Here is a 19,861-nt window from a genome sequence, read left to right on the forward strand (position 1 = left end):
TGGTCACAGGGGTTCAAGGCCCATTCAGGCCCTAGGCCAGTTTCTATTCCTCCTGGCAGTGAAACCACCTTCTCATTCAGACTCAGCACCCCTCCCCAACTGGAAATATAGTGACACATTCGTCTAATTCCTTCCCTGGGACCTCCTTGGACCAGACGTGAGGCTCTGGGGAGGGCTGGCCTGGGTCCCCTTTCTCAGGGGATGGATTCTTCTTGATATTCTTTTTTTTATTTTTATTTTTATTTTTTATTTATTTATTTTTTTTTTTGAGACGGAGTCTCGCTCTGCCACCCAGGCTGGAGTGCAGTGGCCGGATCTCAGCTCACTGCAAGCTCCGCCTCCCGGGTTCACGCCATTCTCCTGCCTCAGCCTCCCGAGTAGCTGGGATTACAGGCGCCCGCCACCTCGCCCGGCTAGTTTTTTGTATTTTTTAGTAGAGACGGGGTTTCACCGTGTCAGCCAGGATGGTCTCGATCTCCTGACCTTGTGATCCGCCCGTCTCGGCCTCCCAAAGTGCTGGGATTACAGGCTTGAGCCACCGCGCCTGGCCTGGATTCTTGATATTCAGTATGTGGGGTGTGGCTGACCTACATTCAGATGAGCCTGATTGGCCCTCCCTTCCCCATCCTGTTGTGCTTCCCCAAGCCCTCATCCCTCCGGGCCATTCCGCGGTGGGCCAGGGCAAGGATGAGGATATAGGATCCCTCCCTGCCATCTCGGCATCTCTATCTCAGCGCCCCGGCAGGTCCGCAGCCACTGAGCCTAAGGAAGCGGCCCTAGCAATCTGGTCTGTGGGGAGCAGCGCCCTCGTGTGGCCTCCAGGAGAAGCGCGGCTCTTTTCTCAGCTCCGCCCTTTGTACGCTCTCTGATTGAATAAATATTTATTGAGAGCCACTACGTGCCAGGCGCCGCTCTAGGCTCCGCAGCCAAGACAGATACCTGCTCCACGGACTGTGCATTCCAGCGTGCGTGTGCGTGGACAGTCAGGCAATAAATGATAAACAAATACATAAATGAGGCAGTTACTAGTAGTGGTAACTGCTAGGAGCAAAATAAAACAGAGAAATGTGATGGAGAGTGACCCAAGAGAGAAACTTAGGATAGGATGGAAAAGGAAGGTTTCCGCGAGTAGCTAACGTCTGAGATGAGACCTAGGTCACAGACTGTCATGTGAGGATATGGGGGAAAGGCTTTCCTTACAGAGAAAATAGATCCTGCAAAGACCCTCAGGCAGGAACAGGTTTTGCAGAACAGACTAAGGCCAGTGTGGTTAGAAAGGAGTGAGCGAGGGGAGGCTGGTGTGAGATGCCGTCAGAGAGGTGGGCTGGGGCCAGGGTGTGAATCTTGCAGGCCATGACAAGGAGCTGCTGCTTCTGCTTCTGCTTCTGCTTCTGCTTCTGCTTCTTCTTCTGCTTCTTCTTCTTCTTCTTCTTCTTCTTCTTCTTCTTCTTCTTCTTCTTCTTCTTCTTCTTCTTCTTCTTCTTCGTCGTCGTCGTCGTCGTCGTCGTCTTCGTCTTCTTCGTCGTCGTCGTCTTCTTCTTCTTCTTCGTCTTCTTCTTCGTCTTCTTCTTCGTCTTCTTCTTCGTCGTCGTTGTCTTCGTCTTCTCCCTCTCCCTCTCCTTCCTCTTCTTCTTCCTTCTTTTTTCCTCTTCCTCTTCCTCCTCATCCTCTTCCTCCCCCTCTTCCTCTTCTTTTCTCCTCTTCTCCTCCTCTTCCTCTTTATCCTCCTCCTCCTCCTTCTCCTCCTTCTCCTTCTTCTTCTTCTTTCTTCTTCTTCTTCCTCCTCCTCTTCCTCTTCTTCTTCTTCACCTTCTTCTTCTTCTTCTTCATCTTCTTTTTCACCTTCTTCTTCCCCTTCCCCTTCCCCTTCCCCCCCCCTTCCTCTTCTTCTTCTTCTTGGAGTAATGGGAATGTGTTGGGTGAGTACTGAACTGAAGAGTAATGTGGCTCAACTGCCTTTTGAAAGGACATGTATGGTGTGGAGGATGGACTTTGGGCAAGGGAGGAAGAGTGGAAGCAGGGGGGTTATTGCAAGAGATTAGAAAGCTACTGAAATAATTCAGGTGAGAAATGATGGTTGTTTGGATCAGGGTAGCAGTGCTGGAGGTGGGGAGATGTGGTTGGATTATGGGTATATTTTGAAGATAGAGTCAACAGGATTTGCTAATAATGGACCACATTTTCCTTTGCTCATTTAGCTCGGGGAACTCCTTCACTCACACCCCCTAGTGGGCTTCTCTCCATCCTCACTGGAAGGCTGAGTTACAAGGGCAGATCCCAGGGACACAGCTAAATTGGGGAATTTCAAGGTGTTGTTGGACAAAAGAATTTAAGACTCATTAGCTGGGCAGCCAGGCACAGTGGCTTACACTTGTAATCCCAGCACTTTGGGAGGCCAAGGCGGGTGCATCACCTGAGGTCAGGAGTGTTTGAGACCAGCCTGGCCAACATGGTGAAACCCTGTCTCTACTAAAAATATAAAAATCAGCCAGGTGTGGTTGCACATGTCTGTAATCCCAGCTACTTGGGAAGCTGAGGCAGGAGAATCACTTGAACCCGAGAGGTGAAGGTTGCAGTGAGCTGAGATCACACCACTGCACTCCAGGCCAGGCGACATAGGGAGACGCCATCTCAAAAATAAAATAAAAGACTTATTAGCTGGGTGTGGTGGCGTGCACCTGTAGCCCCAACTACCTTGGAGGCTGAGGTGGGAGCATCACTTGAGCCTAGGAGGTCAAAGGTGCAGTGAGCTGTGATTGTGCCACTACACTCCAGACTGGGTGAGAGAGAGAGACCCTGTCTCAAAAAAAAAAAAAAAAAAAAAAAAAAAAAAAAAAAAAAGAAAAAAGAAAAGGAAAAAGAAAAAGAAAAGAATTTAAGACTCAGGCACTAGGTCTTCCATTATTATCCCATTTAATGGGCAGGGCCTCTGCCTGCTATCTCCCTTACCCTGTCTGGCTTCCATAGACTCAATTATTTATTAGGTCCCTGTTTGTCCAAATGGGTGTATCTGTGGCCCCAGGGGTGTGTTGGTGACACCCAAAACAGTCCTGGGTGTTTGGTGTTTATATTTGATACAAGTGAGGGGGCAGCAAAATCTGGAGGTACCAAGTCCTCAGGCCCAGGCCAATCATTTACTCCTGTTTCTTTACATAAAACACAGTGGGATCAGACCTGATAACTCAGGAAATGCACATACACATTTTGGCCCCAGGTTGGGCATTTCTGGAGAGTCTGGGAAAGGCCAGGCTGGTCTTACAAATACTCTTATGCCAGCAGGGGGTGGGGGAAGCAAGTAGGAGAGTAGATGACCGGTAGGCTCTAGAGTCAGCAGGCCTTGTTCTGTTTGTGTTGTGTGTGCTGCAGTGGGGGATGCATTATAAATGCAGCCAGTCAGAGGGCCCCTGGCTTCAGAACCTCAGACGGTACTGGTTCCGAGATTCTGTGCAAGCCTCATGGAAATGAAGCTGCCAGGCCAGGAGGAGTTTGAAGCCTCCAGTGCTCCTAGAAATATTCCTTCAGGGGAGCTGGACAGCAACCCTGGCCCTGGCACCAGCCCCAGCCCTGATGGCCCCTCAGACACAGAGAGCAAGGAACTGGGAGTACGCAAAGACCCTCTGCTCTTCATTCAGCTGAATGAGCTGCTGGGCTGGCCCCAGGCACTGGAGTGGAGAGAGACAGGCAGGTAAGTTGGATGCAGGCCAGTTCTGTGGGATCCTTCCCCTTCCCCAGCTGGAGCCTCCTATATGCCCCCCAGTGCTTCCTGTGGGGCTGCCCCAAATTAGGATTTTCCCAGCTGTGTTCCCTTATTTCAGGGTCTTACCTTCCATGATGCCCAGCCTCTTCTGCAGTCTAGTTTTGAGATCCCCAAGACCCAAGATGAAGGGTGACTGCCAGGGGTGGGGGGAACACTTCACACCACTGGGCCCAGGACACCCTCATTGCCTTGCCTTCCCTAGCTCCTCTGCATCTCTGCTCCTGGACATGGGAGAAATGCCCCCAATAACACTGTCTACCTCTACCCACCTTCATCACAGGTGGGTACTGTTTGAGGAGAAGTTGGAGGTGGCTGCAGGCCGGTGGAGTGCCCCTCATGTGCCCACCCTGGCACTGCCCAGCCTCCAGAAGCTCCGCAGCCTGCTGGCCGAGGGCCTTGTACTGCTGGACTGCCCAGCTCAGAGCCTCCTGGAGCTTGTGGGTAGGCTGGGAGCCTTTGCAGGAAGGGCCTGGGTAGCCATGCCTTTTCCCCAGGATTTCCCCTCCAAAGTCTTGGAATCTTCCAGAGCCCACCTCTACCCCTCCTAGGATTGCCTACCCTTGTCACAGGTGGACATGGAAAAGCAGGGTGGAGGAGCAAGTTCATTGGCCCTGGCATTCTGAGACTCCCAGAAGGGAAAGGGGTCTGGGCAGAGGGAGAAGGGGAAGAGTGTGGGGCAGGGAACTCTCAGGAAGGAGATAACCCCCAATCCGTTCTCCAGAGCAGGTGACCAGGGTGGAGTCGCTGAGCCCAGAGCTGAGAGGGCAGCTGCAGGCCTTGCTGCTGCAGAGACCCCAGCATTACAACCAGACCACAGGCACCAGGCCCTGCTGGGGTGAGAGCCCCTCCCTGGGCCCAGGACCAAGACCCTGGTGTGGCAGGGTCTCAGATCTCCCCTGCACCTTCCAGGGCTAGAAGTAGCCCAGGCTTAGTTCAGGCTCCAAGCCAGGACTCATGATCAAGAGGAAACTTGTGGTAATGTTGTGGGGAGAAGATTCAGGGGGCTAGAATCGTAAGAGAGCTCTGTGAAGAGATGTACTTGGCAGGCACTATGCCAAGAGCTTTACACGCAGTATTTCATTTGATCTTCACAACCACCCTGTAAATAGTACCACAATTATCCCCATTTTAGTGATGAAAAAACTGAGGCTCAGAGTGGAGAAGGGTGTACTCTAATTCTTACAGCTTGTCAGTGGCAAAAGTAATTAGGGAATCCTGGTGGATCCACCCCAAAGCCTGTGGTCTTAATCACTGCATAATCCTGTTTTGTAGGCTCTACTCATCCAAGAAAGGCTTCTGACAATGAGGAAGCCCCCCTGAGGGAACAGGTTTGTGGCCCTTCCTTGGGGTCCCTTTCCAGTGGCTGGGAGAGGGGTTAGAAATTAACAAAAGTCTACTCTCCACTGGATTTCTCATCAGTTGAGATCTTATCCTCCCCAAATAACCTTTCATACTCTGTGTCTCCTTGAACCCCCATCCAGTATCAGAACCCCCTGAGACAGAAGCTGCCTCCAGGAGCCGAGGCAGGGACTGTGCTGGCAGGGGAGCTGGGCTTCCTGGCACAGCCACTGGGAGCCTTTGTTCGACTGCGGGATCCTGTGGTACTGGGGTCCCTTACTGAGGTGTCCCTCCCAAGCAGGTAAGGCTACTTGGGAGTGAGTGGGAGTCTGGGATCCCAGAGCCCAGAAGGGTCTTTACTGGGGAGGGGAAGGAGGGTCTCAGTCTGATTCTCTAAGGCTGTGGGGAGGATGGTGCTCAGGGGTCTGGGGAGAGAGTAGGGGTCAGAACTGCATGGTAGGTGTGCAAATGAGTGTGTTTATGGGAGCTGATAGGTCAGAGCTGAGCATCAGAGGCCAGGGCTGCCCTGTGGGAAAGCAGCCTGTGAATCTCTGGGGCCTGGTTCCTTCCTCAGGTTTTTCTGCCTTCTCCTGGGCCCCCCTATGCTGGGAAAGGGCTACCATGAGATGGGACGGGCAGCAGCTGTCCTCCTCAGTGACCCGGTAAGCTAAGCAGGTGTGTGTGTGTGCGCGCGCACGTGCGCACGCACTCACGCGCACATGCCTGTGTGTATGTGCACACATGCATGCATGCATGGGTTTGTGTGAGTATGTGGACTCGGTATGTGTGCCTAAGTACAGCAATGAGGCAGAGTGAGCAATGAGACTGAAGTTTCCTTGTCTCCTAGTGCAGCCCCATTACTGGCTGAGTGCTGGCACACTATAGGCATTCAATAGATACCCACTGAATGAATGAATTAATGCATGCATAAAGGAATGTGTGAATGACTTGTCTGCCTCTGTGACTTGTGTCTAGTTTTGACACTATGAAAATGCATGTAAGAGACCAGATTTGCACTTACCACCCATTCTGTGTCCCCATCCTCAGCAATTCCAGTGGTCAGTTCGTCGGGCCAGCAACCTTCATGACCTTCTGGCAGCCCTGGATGCGTTCCTAGAGGAGGTGACAGTGCTTCCCCGGGGTCGGTGGGACCCAACAGCCCGGATTCCCCCGCCCAAATGTCTGCCATCTCAGCACAAAAGGTACCTGGGAGCTATCATCCCATACAGATTCCTGCCCATAGGCCCTGGGTCTGATTCCATTGTTGACGGGGGTGAGGTCCCAGGAAAGAGATAGGGACCTATCTTTGGTTTTGGAGTCAGGCAGACCTAACTCGGAGTTCTGCTGGACTTCTCTCGCTAAGAGACCTGAACAAAACCTTCCCTGCCCCAGCCTGGCTTTCTACAGGTCGCAATATGACCTGGACCTTCTTGAGGCCCCTGTGTCGCCATGGTCCCCTCGCCAGCAGAGACAAGAGCAGCCGCCAGGGGGCAGGGCGCCACCAGCTCTGGGCCGAGTCCGGACCGGTTGGAGATCCTTAGCCAACCTCGGGTTCCCCTCCTCCTCAGGCTTCCCTCGCAACAGCGGGAGATCAGAGGTCCCTCCGGCCCGCGCCTGACCTCGGCTGAGGACAGGCACCGCCATGGGCTGCACGCACCCAGCCAGGAGTTGCAGCGGACTGGCAGGTGAGGCGAGCTGGGAGGAAGCAAGGGTAGGTGACCTGGGGAGGGGAGGAGTCACAGGGAAACTGAGGTGTGTGCTCACTGTGGGAGGGGCTCACCCGGCCACAGGGAAAGTAGCGGGGATGTGGGTGTGGAGTGTGAAAACCTGGATCACTGACGACCCTCGGACGGGAGGCTGTTTGGGGGCCTTATCCAGGACGTGCGCAGGAAGGCCCCATGGTACCCCAGCGATTTCTTGGACGCGCTGCATCTCCAATGCTTCTCGGCGGTACTCTACATTTACCTGGCCACTGTCACTAACGCCATCACTTTCGGGGGTCTGCTGGGAGATGCCACTGATGGTGCCCAGGTGGGTAGGGCCCAGGGGGCAGGCACAAGCCTTGGTGTCTCCTAGTCCTTCCCTTCCCCTGGGACTATGGGTAAGTTAAGGAGGCTCTCCCAAAGCTTGGGCTCCTGTCCTGAGGACTTCAGGGTCCTCTGCTGAGCCCCTGTTGGCTTTCAGGGAGTGCTGGAAAGTTTCCTGGGCACAGCAGTGGCAGGAGCTGCCTTCTGCCTGATGGCAGGCCAGCCCCTCACCATCCTGAGCAGCACTGGGCCGGTGCTGGTCTTTGAGCGCCTGCTCTTCTCTTTCAGCAGGTAGGAGAGCTACTCCCATCACCAGATCCTCACTAGTGCCATGGTCAGTCTGCTCCTGGCTGGGTGAATAGGAGAGGGTGGGAGCTATCTGTTTGGGTTGAGGGATACCTGACCTGGGTTTAGTGGGAAGCAGACAGCCCTGCTAAGCCTTCCTGTCTCTCATCCCCACAGAGATTACAGCCTGGACTACCTGCCCTTCCGCCTATGGGTGGGCATCTGGGTGGCTACCTTTTGCCTGGTGCTGGTGGCCACAGAGGCCAGTGTTCTGGTGCGCTACTTCACCCGCTTCACTGAGGAAGGTTTCTGTGCCCTCATCAGCCTCATCTTCATCTACGATGCTGTGGGCAAAATGCTGAACTTGACCCATACCTATCCTATCCAGAAGCCTGGGTCCTCTACCTACGGGTGCCTCTGCCAATACCCAGGCCCAGGAGGTGGGTAAGGGAAACAGAGACCTTGGTCAGGTGAAGAAGGATGTAGGGAAGGGGAGGGGTTGCACCCTTACTATCCCCCCTGGTTAAGTTCAGCAAAATGCTGCATACTTCCCAATAACTGGCAGTACTATTTCCACTCTGGTTCTGAATCAATTGAGAAGTAAGACAACAGAAGGCCCAATATCGTCTTCCTTTCTAACAACACTGATAGAGGAACATGGGTTATATCTATGGGTGAATGGGCTTCCTAATAATGAAGCCAAAATTGAATAGACTTACCCACCAGTCATGGAAGCACTGGTTTGAGACTATCTTGCCCCAGGGAAGCAGAGCTAAACACATACATCAAACAGGCAGCTTATACTCGAGTGAGGGGAGAGAAAGGGGCAGGGCCAGGTATGCCCAGCTTCATTTCCTGAAATCACCAATCAAATACATCACTGCTCTTCTGGGTGAGAGTGGCCGGCCAGGTGGAGAGAGGCTTAGAGTATTACACTTGCATATATCCCTCCACATGGAAGGCAACACCAGGACTGGGAAGAAATGGCCTCTCTACATGTTCTTCTATCAGTGCTAGGCATGAACAAGACCAGTTCTAGCCCTGGTGGAAACACACAGATTTGTATACTTCTTTATTCTGTCAACATTTGCCGAGCATTTGCTGTGGCCAGGTCCAGTGCTTGGTACACGGGATGCAGATGGGTAGAGAATTTGAGAGGATGAGGGCATGAGACAATGTCCTGAGCAGTACACACTTGGTAGTGATAGAGTCAGCAGACAGATGAGTCACAATTAAGAACTCTGGTTCAGCTGGACCCATCAGATTAGAATTTTATGGGGCTGGAGAAGGCTCCCAGGGGAGGGAACATACATCTGAATTATTCTCTGCTTCCCAGGAAATGACTCTCAATGGATAAGGACAAGGCCAAAAGACAGAGACGACATCGTAAGCATGGTGAGGGACTGCTCCTGGGAGGTTCTAGGAAGGAAAGGGTGGAGACCAAGGCAGTCGGTGGTTCCTAGCTCTTCCTACCCATAGGTTAAGGAAACCTTCATAGGTGAGTGTGGCTTAGCCATTTCCTACAGCTGGGAACTTCCCATCCTGGGCCTTTGGTATCTCTGTGGGTCCCTCCTCCTTTAAAGTGGGTCTGGGAGAGCAGGACATTTACTCCATTGCCTGTAACCCCACCTCGACCCTCCTGTGTACAGGACCTAGGCCTGATCAATGCATCCTTGCTGCCGCCACCTGAGTGTACCCAGCAGGGAGGCCAGCCTCGTGGCCCTGGCTGTCATACAGTCCCAGACATTGCCTTCTTCTCCCTTCTCCTCTTCCTTACTTCTTTCTTCTTTGCTATGGCCCTCAAGTGTGTAAAGACCAGCCGCTTCTTCCCCTCTGTGGTGAGTGTCACCTTTCTTTTTGTGGGAGAGGCCTGACTCTAAGCTTTGGGTCCTATCTGTAAGTGGGAAGTGGTATGGAAAAAGAGGGATGGCAGGTCTGGACCTGACTGAGTGTCCACTGTGTGCCAGGTGCGCAAAGGGCTCAGCGACTTCTCCTCAGTCCTGGCCATCCTGCTGGGCTGTGGCCTTGATGCTTTCCTGGGCCTAGCCACACCAAAGCTCATGGTGCCCAGAGAGTTCAAGGTGAGAGCCAGAGAATAGGGTTGGGGGGCCATAGGGGAAAGCAGGGCCAGCAGACCATGGGAAAGGAAAATGCATAATTCCCACACTTCTCTTCTCTAAGCTTCTTTCTTCACTCATAAACTAGAGATAGTAATAATAATGGCCTCACAGTGTTGTCGTGAGGATTCAGTGAAGTACTGCAGCAGACACGTGAGTACAGAGAATACACGGTAGCTATTATTATAGGGTATGGGTTAAGAGAATGGGTTCTGATCAGCCAGCCCTGGGTTTGAGTTCCAGTTCTTCCACTTCCCAGCTATGCATCAGGCAAGTTAATGCACATTTCTAAGCCTCAATTTCTTCATCTATAAAATGGAAATAATAAAATGACAATAGTTCCTATTCCGTAGATTGTTTTGAGTTTACAGAAGATCACAATGGAAAGCACTTACCACATGCCTGGCACACACCAAGTCCTCAATAAATGTTAGCTATTATTGTTATGGGATTGCCCCACCCTTGGCATGGCCCTGCCCACCCCACTACTCCTCACTCTCTTCTTTGCACCCCTTATTGCCTACTCTGATCCAGGAAAGCTGGAACTCCCTTTCCAGGGCATGACAGTGTGTAGACAAGGCTTAGCACTGATTTCTAGACTTTGCCTGTGCATTTGGAGACCTCCTCTCCGAATTCCTCCAAGACAGGAGAGCAGGGAGGACTCCAACTGGGGCAGCAACTGGGGCCCCCTCCCCTACACATATGCTTGTAATCAGAGCTGACGCAGACACACCCAGCTCTGTCCCTGCCTCAGATCAAGGCAGGTCTGAGCCTGAGTTGCCCCACCCAGGATAGGGGAAGAGGGATCTCTAGGGAGCAGGGCTCTGTACATCAAGAAGTATGTGCAGGCCACATCTGCCACCTCCTTCTCTTCCAGGGAGGGAGGGACCCTGAACCAAAGTCCAGAGCCCCTGGTTCCAGCCTGACCTCAGGGCTGGTCTCCTTCCATCTGCTGTCTTTTAAGGCACTGGGATGCTTTGAACCAGCTGTGCACACACACCCCACTAGCATCTAGTGTCTTGGGGTGGGAGCAGGTTGTGGAAGAATGCCAAGGTTGAGGTGTGCAGGTGAGATGCTCTTGGGAGACCCTCTCCAACCTGTCCATGAAATGCCCTCCCCCAGCCCACACTCCCTGGGCGTGGCTGGCTGGTGTCACCTTTTGGAACCAACCCGTGGTGGTGGAGTGTGGCAGCTGCCCTGCCTGCCCTGCTGCTGTCTATCCTCATCTTCATGGACCAACAGATCACAGCGGTCATCCTCAACCGCGTGGAATACAGACTGCAGGTAAGGACTGCTGGGCAAGGCCCTAGACCAAGGGACAGAAGCTCCAGGGTAGTCTACGCTCCCCCATCCTACCTCAGAGGACAGAGGGCCAGGGCCTGGGCTAGCTTCATCCTCATTGCCCCCACCACTACCTGCAGAAGGGAGCTGGCTTCCACCTGGACCTCTTCTGTGTGGCTGTGCTGATGCTACTCACATCAGTGCTTGGACTGCCTTGGTATGTCTCAGCCACTGTCATCTCCCTGGCTCACATGGACAGTCTTCGGAGAGAGAGCAGAGCCTGTGCCCCTGGGGAGCTCCCCAACTTCCTGGGTATCAGGTAAGGGCAGTATTTAGGAAGCGGAGTAAGAGGTGGGCTGCAAGGTAGGGCAATGGGGAACATGGCAGAGTTATTTGGGCAGCTTTAATTCTAAACTGGTGTCCTACAAGCACTACAGTGGCACAATGAGTGAGTTCTGGGGTCTGAGATGGGTAAGTCAGATCTTCCCCTCTCTTCTCTCAGCCATGGGGACTGGGAGGGCCCTCAAGAGGAGCATCATCAATGCAAAGGTAGAGGCAGCCAGGGCTGAAGTGGAGGGTCAGGTGCCACCTAATAATCCTCACTCAATGTAGAAGTTACAAAGGAATCCATCATAAAAACAATTTTGGAACCGTTGGAAACACAGTCTAAGTATCTAAAGTATATGAAATCAACTTTATAAATTGTGAAATGTAAGTCTTTTTTTTTTTTTTTTTTTTTTTTGAGACGGAGTCTGGCTCTGTTGCCCAGGCTGGTGTGCAGTGGCCGGATCTCAGCTCACTGCAAGCCCCGCCTCCCGGGTTCACGCCATTCTCCTGCCTCAGCCTCCCGAGTAGCTGGGAGTACAGGCGCCCGCCACCTCGCCCGGCTAATATTTTTTGTATTTTAGTAGAGACGGGGTTTCACCGTGTTAGACAGGATGGTCTTGATCTCCTGAACTCGTGATCCGCCCGTCTCGGCCTCCCAAAGTGCTGGGATTACAGGCTTGAGCCACCATGCCCGGCCTGAAATGTAAGTCTTTATGGCAGTGTAAACATTGCTAATTTTCCATCAAAATAAAAATGAAGAGCAACTGTGAACTTGAATTGATGGAGAGGTCTGGGACTCTTACCTTGAAGTGCTCTGCCCCTTCCTCTCCACCAATTTTTCACATCAAGCTAAGGGCTCATCCCTCCAGGTGACCTACTGGGGTATTCCTCTAGTTTCCTCTTGCTGCTAGGGTCTGTACTGGTGTTCAGCCAGGATCTCCAGTCTGGGTACCCCAGGGACTCTCCCAGACCTCACCTAACTCTTCCCTCTCCCCACAGGGAGCAGAGGCTGACAGGCCTGGTGGTGTTCATCCTTACAGGAGCCTCCATCTTCCTGGCACCTGTGCTCAAGGTACCTTTGTTATACAAGCCAGGATCAGGGTCAGTGCAGTAATAATAGGAGCACAGCAAGAACTGACACTAGTTGAACACTTACAGTGCGCCAGGTGCTCTGTTAAGTATTCTCCATACATGGTCTCATTTAATCCTCACATTAACCCTGAAAGGAATATGTACCTTACAAATGAGGCAGCCGAAGGTTAAAGAGGCAAAGTAACTTGCAAGAGCCCATCAAAAGAGCCAGTTTTTCAGATCTGTCTGAGAACCCAAACTCTTATCCAATGGGCTTTTTACCCAGTGGAGCAAGGTGTGGGTGTGCCACCACCATCCCCTAGGGTCTAAGTGCTACCCTTGCTGTAGCCTCCCAACAAACCTGAGACTAAGAGTATGATCAGGTAAGATCATACAAATATCAACAAACCTGAGACTAAGAGTATGATCAGGTAAGACTAAGAGTAAGATCAGACTAAGAGTATGATCAGGCCAGGTGCGGTGGCTCATGCCTGTAATTCCAGCACTTTGGGAGGCTGAGGTGGGAGGATCACTTGAGTGCAGAAGTTTGACACCTACTTGGGCAACATAAGGAGACCCTGTCTCTACAAAAAATAAAAAAGGTAGCTGGGCATGGTGGTGTGTGCCTGAGGTGGAAGGATCACTTGAGCCCAGGCATTTGAGAGTGCAGTGAGTGGTGATCACTGGATGACAAGAGCAAGACTGTCTCAAAAAAAAAAAAAAAAAAAAAGGGACCCCAGAAAAACTCTGAGGCAAAAAGCCTTCACTTCTCCTTCACCAGAGATATATAGAATATTTGCCATATGCGAGACTGCTAGGCATGTGGGAGAAGTAGGGGTCGGGGGAATATTGAAAAGAAATATGGAACTAAGCCCCTACCAGCAACACACACACGAGCAAAAATTAAGTAACAAGTAATAGCAGAAAGGCTTAACAAGCCAAGACAGCAAAGCAGTCAAGGAGGGTGTGGAGAATGTCAGACAAGAGTCACTGGCAGGATGACAAGAGGTTAGGGAAGGGAAAGGTCATGGAAGCTGGGTGAGAGTAGAGTACGGAAAGAGCCAGATGGACTGGATCAGCCACTTACTAACTGGGTGACTCTCATTCACAGACATTTACAGAGCATAAACCATATGCTAGGCTGGGTGTGGTGGCTCACACCTGTAATCCCAGTACTTTGGGAGGCCGAGGTGGGCGGATTGCTTGAGCTCAGGAGTTTGAGACCAGCCTGTGCAACATGGCGAAATCCCATCTCTACAAAAAACACAAAAGTTAGCTGGGCGTGGTGGTGTGCACCTGTAGTCCCAGCTACTTGGGAGGCTAAGGTGGGAGCATCACTGAGCCCAGGAGGTCTAGACTGCAATGAGCCAGGTTTGTGACACTGTACTCCAGCCTGGGCAGAGTGAGATCTTGTCTCAAAAAACAAAAGAAAACAAACAAACAAAAAAACCCAAAAAACAGAAAACCCGAAACAAAAAACAAACAAAAACCCATATACCAAGCACTGTTCTAGGTACTGGGGATATAATGGTAGTCAAAAGAAATCATTTTTCCAACCTTGCAATCTGGTGAAAGGAGAAAGGTTTGTTTTTTTTTTTGAGACGGAGTCTCGCTCTGTCGCCCAGGCTGGAGTGCAGTGGCACGATCTCGGCTCACTGCAAGCTCCGCCGCCTCCCAGGTTCACGCCATTCTCCTGCCTCAGCCTCCCTAGAAGCTGGGACTACAGGCGCCCACCACCACACCCGGCTAATTTTTTTGTATTTTTAGTAGAGATGGGGTTTCACCGTGTTCGCCAGGATGGTTTTGATCTCCTGACCTCGTGATCCGCCCACCTCGGCCTCCCAAAGTACTGGGATTACAGGCGTGAGCCACCGCACCCGGCCAGAGAAAGATTTTTAAAAGTTAAAACAGGAGGCCAGGCATGGTGGCTCACGCCTATAATCCCAGCACTTTGGGAGGCCGAGGCGGGTGGATCACCTGAGGTCAGGAGTTCGAGACTAGCCTGGCCAACATGGCAAAACCCTGTCTCTACTAAAAATATAAAAGTTAACCGGGCGTGGTGGCAGGTGCCTATAATCCCAGCTACGTGGGAGGCTGAGGTATGAGAATCACTTGAGCCTGGTGGGTAGAGGTTGCAGTGAGCTGAGATCAAGCCACTTCACTTCAGCCTGGGTGAAAGAGCAAAACTCCATCTCAAAAAAAAAAAAAAAGAAAGAAAGAAAAAAAATTAAAACAAGAAAATAGGATAACTTTAGATAGTGATAACTTCTATGAAAAATAGAAGAAGATAAGATGATTAAGAGTGCCAGGGGCTACTTTAGATTGGGCCTGAAGTTAAAAAGTCAATGAAGACCTTTCAGGGTGTCATGAGATGAGGCATGAGTAATAAGAATAAACTGGTCATGAGAAAGTCTGGAGGAAGAGCATTTTAGGTGGAGGGAATAGCAAAGTAAAAGGCTTTGCAAGGGGTAGGCACAAACTTGGGCATGTTGAGGGAAGGAAAAGCAGTTAGTATAGTGGGTGCATAAAGAACAGAGGGAAATGTGATAGATAAGATTGGAGTGGTAGGTCAAGTAATGGACAAAGTTACTTAGTTCCTCTGAAATTCAATTTCCCAATCTGTAAAATGAGGCAATAATAACATTTACTTCATCTGATTGATTTGAGGATTCAATCAGATCAGGCATGAAAAGTGTGAAAGGGGCCGGGCGCGGTGGCTCAAGCCTGTAATCCCAGCAATTTGGGAGGCCGAGACGGGTGGATCACAAGGTCAGGAGATCGAGACCATCCTGGCTAATACGGTGAAACCCCGTCTCTACTAAAAAATACAAAAAACTAGCTGGGCGAGGTGGTGGGCGCCTATAGTCCCAGCCACTCGGGAGGCTGAGGCAGGAGAATGGCGTAAACCCTGGAGGCGGAGTTTGCAGTGAGCTGAGATCCCGCCACTGCACTCCAGCCTGGGCGACAGAGGGAGACTCCGTCTCAAAAAAAAAAAAAAAAGAAAAGTGTGAAAGGAAAGGCAAGGCCTGGGCAGACCTAGATGCTAGATGCTAGAGGGATCTAGGACATCTAGGCATCCTGGGGCATCTGGGAGGTCGGCAGAGGTAAGCTTTGCTAACTCTCTGCTTCTTTCTACCAGTTCATCCCAATGCCTGTGCTCTATGGCATCTTCCTGTATATGGGGGTGGCAGCACTTAGCAGCATTCAGGTGAGCCCATTAAAATCACCTAACAAAAGAAAAAAAAAGAATAAAAAGAGAAACAAAAAAGAACAAAATTACCTAGCAACCCCACTCCTTTTTTCTTTTCTGCTGGCATCTCCTGTCTACACTTGAGAATTCCCCTCTTACTCTCTTTTTTCTGTCTCTCCTGGGCTCAGGGACTCAGCTGCCATGCTTCCCGCCTGCTCCCAGTGCTGGGCTACGATAGCTATCAGTAACACCCTCCTGTCAGGCTACCTGAGTGCCCTGCTTTTCTCTTCCTCTCGTTCCCCTAGTTCACTAAGAGAGTGAAGCTGTTGTTGATGCCAGCAAAACACCAGCCAGACCTGCTACTCTTGAGGCATGTGCCTCTGACCAGGGTCCATCTCTTCACAGCCATCCAGCTTGTCTGTCTGGGGCTACTTTGGATAATCAAGTCTACCCCTGCAGCCATCATCTTCCCCCTCATGGTAACCTGAGGCAGGGTTGGGCTGTGTCCTGGAGGGTCTTGGGAGACTCTGAGCCTGGAAGGGTGGCCAAGGCCTCCACGAGAGGAAGAATCTCCCCTCTCACTCGCTGTGGCTCTCCCTGGTTGGGAATCCTAAGACAAAGAAAAAGATGGCAGAGTGATACCTATGTATGGGCTAGTCCTGGGATACCTGATTCACCTCTTTTCCCAACCTCTTTGGAGTGATCAGCCACAGGTAAGAACATAAAACCCAGAAGAAATCTAAGGTCTTGGTAGAGGAAATGGTGACACTTTTATTACTCAGTGAGGTGATAACATAGGTGGCTTCTGGCCTTGTTCTTATTGAGGAAGTTAAGAGTCATAGGCTTTGCAGTAGAACCAATCTGCTTACTATATCCCAGATGTGTGACCTCTGGGAAGTAACTAATCACTCGGGGTCTCAGTTTCCTTCTCTGTACGATGGGAATAATTATTCTACCTCATAGGAATGTGCTAGCATTCAGTGAAACTGATATACAATGCCTAGCACATAGGAAGTGCTCAAGAAGTGTTATTATTAATGTTCCTACTGATGTTGCTGACAGGCCTGGGCCATGTTTCTGTTCCTGCAGTTGTTGGGCCTTGTGGGGGTCCGAAAGGCCCTGGAGAGGGTCTTCTCACCACAGGAACTCCTCTGGCTGGATGAGCTGATGCCAGAGGAGGAGAGAAGCATCCCTGAGAAGGGGCTGGAGCCAGAACACTCGTTCAGTGGAAGTGACAGTGAAGATGTGAGCTCCAGGCTGGGTCCTCTCAGGAGAATGTGTCGGGGTTTGGGAGAGCGTTCTTGTCCAGGAGCTGTCCCTAAATAATATCTCCATTAAGCCTGCAGATCTGATCAACAGTCATTTCCCTTAGCTGTGTATGGACACATAGGCAGACCGAAGGGGTGAAGGAAATCTTTCTTCACAGGACAGGGGCCCTTGATGTGGGTGGAAAGGGCTGAGGCTTCAGCTCAAGTGGGCTGTCTTTCTCAACTCTGATCTTTGTTTTGTCTCACTGTGGGTTTATATCCGGTCAGTGGGTCCCTTCCTCTATGTTGTCTCTCACTATCTGTCTTTCTATCTATTCTCAATCCATCTTGGGATCTGTCTTCCACAGTCAGAGCTGATGTATCAGCCAAAGGCTCCAGAAATCAACATTTCTGTGAATTAGCTGGAGTAGGAGTCTGGGAGTGGAGACCCCAGGAAACAGCATGAGGTGAGGATGTGAGGGAAGTGCTCCTGATGTTGAGGATGGGAGGTGTGGGCTTAGAACTTGGAACTCTCCAGTGTGTTGACCAGCCCTGTTTTCTCCTTACTCCAGTCCCTTACGAATCCTAGACTGGGGGTGCTGGGGTATAGAAGGGTCTCTTCCTAGCGAAGAATAACTGGCAAGGGTGCCTAGGCTTGGCTCCCTGTGGTTCTGAAGTTTGGTCAGTAGAGAGAGTTCAATCTCACACCAAATGAGAAGTGGAGATGGATGTTGTGAGGGGCGGTGCCCTGGCAAAAGAATGGGAAGGAGTGGGAAGGAGAGGAAGGGAGGAGAAAGCCTAGTGTTCCTTTCCCTTGCTTGGAAGGCTCCTCTCTTAGGCTGCTGAGACCCACACTCTAGACTTGTGGAGGAAATCTCTATCACTTGTCCTCTCTGCCATTCCTTTATTTTATTCATCCATATATCAAGCATTTTCTGAGTACCTGTCATGTAGTATCTTGGTGGTAGAAATAGTAAGACAGTCATGGTCCCTGACCTCAGGAAACTTAAATCCCAGTGGGAAAGTAGACAAATAAACAGACAACTGTTAGAGTGGGATAGTGCTGATAAGGGAAGAACAGGGCATGGCATGGGAGCAGGGCTTCTAACCTCTTCTTAGAGAACAGTAAGGTGGAGTGGTGAGAGTTGGTGAAGGTGGGGTGGTGGTGGTTGGGTGGTGGGTGTTCCATTTCTACGAGGAAATGGTCCATAATTTGAAATCCAAATAATGAATAGAAGCTAGCCAGGCAGCTAGGCACAGCAGCACACAATTGTAGTCCCAGCTACTAGGGAGGCTGAGTCAAGAGTCCAGGACTTTAAGCTGTAGTGTGCAATAATCACGACTGTGAATAGCCACTGCACTCCAGCCTGGGCAACATAGTGAGATCCTGTCTCTAAAAAAAAAACGTTTTAAAGGAGCAAGCCAGGACTAGATGGAAGGAAAATATTCTAAGCAAGGCCACAGCATGTACAAAAGCCTGGAACTGGTTACCCTTAAAAAGCTGAACTCTCTTTTGGGGCCGAGTACAGTGGTTCACGCCTGTAATCCCAGCACTTTGGGAGGCAGAGGTGGGTAGATCACCTGAGTTCAGGAGTTTGAGACCAGCCTGGCCAACATAGTGAAACTCCGTCTTTACTAAAAATACTAAAATTAGCTGGGTGTGGTGGTGCATGCCCGTAAGAGGCTGAGGCAGGAGAATCACTTGAACCCGGGAGGTGGAGTTTCAGAGGTTGCAGTGAGCCAAGATTGTGCCACTGCACTCCAGCCTGGGCGACAGAGTGAGACTCCGTCTCAAAAAAAAAAAAAAAAAAAAAAAAAAAATCAAAACCAAAAATCTCTCTTTTGGGCCATAGAACACCCTCATCTTCATGCTTCTCCAAGCCCAAGAGCCTAAGAGCCAGGCCGGATGCGGTGGCTCACGCCTGTAATTCTGGCACTTTGGGAGGCCGAGGCAGATGAATCAGTTGAGGTCAGGAGTTCGAGATCAGCCTGGCCAACATGGTGAAACCCTGTCTCTACTAAAAATACAAAAATTAGGCGGGCGTGGTGGCGGACACCTGTAATCTCAGCTACTGGAGACGAGGATTGCCTGAACCCGGGAGGCAGAGGTTGCAGTGAGCCGAGATTGCACCATTGCACTCAGGCCTGGGCAACATGAGCGAAACTCCATCTCAAACAAAAAGAAGCACCTAAGAGCCTCTGACACTTGCAATGGGAAATTTGGGGGACTGGAGAGAGAAAGGGGAATTCACTGGCTGGCCCTGAACAAGATCTCCTGGGCGCTCCTTATCTCTTATCATTCTTTTTGCTCTGTTCTTTGCAGTAGTATGTCCCCTGAGCACTTGCTTTGGCCTCACCATGTCTTCTCTTAGTTCACAGGTGCTTATTCAGGAAGTCAGGACACTTTTGGCCTTTGGCTTAACTTCCAGATGCTCAGTCGGCTTGGGGAAGGACTGAAGGGCAGCTGCCAATACCTCAGTTACCTCCTGACCTGAGGGTGGAAAGTGGCAGGAAGCAAGCATGTTTGCTGTGCATTTAGGAAAGGCTGGTGAGCCAGAGGGACGGATCAGGCCCCATTCACTCTCTACTCATTAAAAGGTCCTGAGCCATGAAGTGCTTCACATTTTGAACTTTCTGTCCTCCCAGATTCTCTTTTACAGAATCTAAGGGCCATCAGGGAACTCTTTTCAGCTTGCAAAAAGAAAAAAACCAGTCTTTCCAGAATAAATATTTGTCAGTTTGAAATAGCTTTTTACACATATAAAAATAATTTTTGGCTGGGTGTGGTGGCACATGCCTGTAGTCCTAGCACTTTGGGAGGCTGAGGTGGGAGGATTGCTTGAGCCCAGGAGTTCCAGAGCAGCTTGAACAACAGAGTGAAACCTTGTTTCCACACACACACAAAACAAAAAAAATTAGCTAGGTGTGGTGGTGCATGCCTGTGGTCCCAGCTACTCAGGAGGTTGAGGCAGGAGGATCGATCACTTGAGCCTGGAGGATCACTTGAGCCCAGGAGGTCGAGGCTGCAGTGAGCCATGATCATGCCACTGCACTCCAGACTTGGGAACAGAGCAAGAACCTGTCTCAAATTAAAAAAAAAAAAAAGAAAAAAAAAAGAAACAAGAAAAGCCGGGCGCAGTGGCTCACTCCTGGATCACGAGATCAGGAGTTCAAGACCAGCCTGACCAACACAGTAACACCCCATCTCTACTAAAAATACA

At 50.8% G+C, this 19,861-nt stretch overlaps 1 protein-coding gene and 1 long non-coding RNA gene across 22 annotated transcripts in view; one reads left to right on the top strand and one right to left on the bottom strand.

Moving 5' to 3' along the window:
- The first annotated feature begins 3,258 nt into the window (after positions 1–3,258).
- On the top strand, positions 3,259–19,385 carry SLC4A9 (solute carrier family 4 member 9). Of its 21 annotated transcripts, none has more exons than XM_077937114.1 (22): positions 3,259–3,685; positions 3,960–4,198; positions 4,479–4,592; positions 5,030–5,085; positions 5,239–5,396; positions 5,670–5,757; positions 6,143–6,297; positions 6,664–6,780; positions 6,952–7,126; positions 7,280–7,413; positions 7,585–7,847; positions 8,744–8,802; positions 9,057–9,245; positions 9,375–9,488; positions 10,647–10,808; positions 10,946–11,124; positions 12,132–12,204; positions 15,343–15,411; positions 15,699–15,872; positions 16,483–16,638; positions 17,009–17,107; positions 19,013–19,385. In XM_077937114.1, the coding sequence occupies exons 1-21, from the start codon at positions 3,384–3,386 to the stop codon at positions 17,060–17,062; spliced, it is 3,030 nt and encodes a 1,009-aa protein (XP_077793240.1). In that variant the 5' UTR covers positions 3,259–3,383; the 3' UTR covers positions 17,063–17,107; positions 19,013–19,385. The 21 variants fall into 21 exon arrangements, with proteins under 21 accessions (XP_077793240.1, XP_014996509.3, XP_077793243.1 ...); XM_015141023.3 differs by having other exon boundaries at positions 4,038–4,198; XM_077937117.1 differs by having other exon boundaries at positions 4,038–4,198; positions 19,070–19,385.
- LOC106998966 (uncharacterized) overlaps positions 15,870–19,861 on the bottom strand; it is a 34,014-nt gene continuing 30,022 nt past the window's right edge. Inside the window, exon 3 of the long non-coding RNA XR_013394889.1 lies at positions 15,870–16,003. This is a non-coding gene — a long non-coding RNA (uncharacterized LOC106998966). The remainder of the gene's footprint in view (positions 16,004–19,861) is intronic.

The sequence above is a fragment of the Macaca mulatta genome, chromosome 6 (assembly GCF_049350105.2).
Source record: "Macaca mulatta isolate MMU2019108-1 chromosome 6, T2T-MMU8v2.0, whole genome shotgun sequence".
NCBI classification, from domain to species: Eukaryota; Metazoa; Chordata; class Mammalia; order Primates; family Cercopithecidae; genus Macaca; species Macaca mulatta.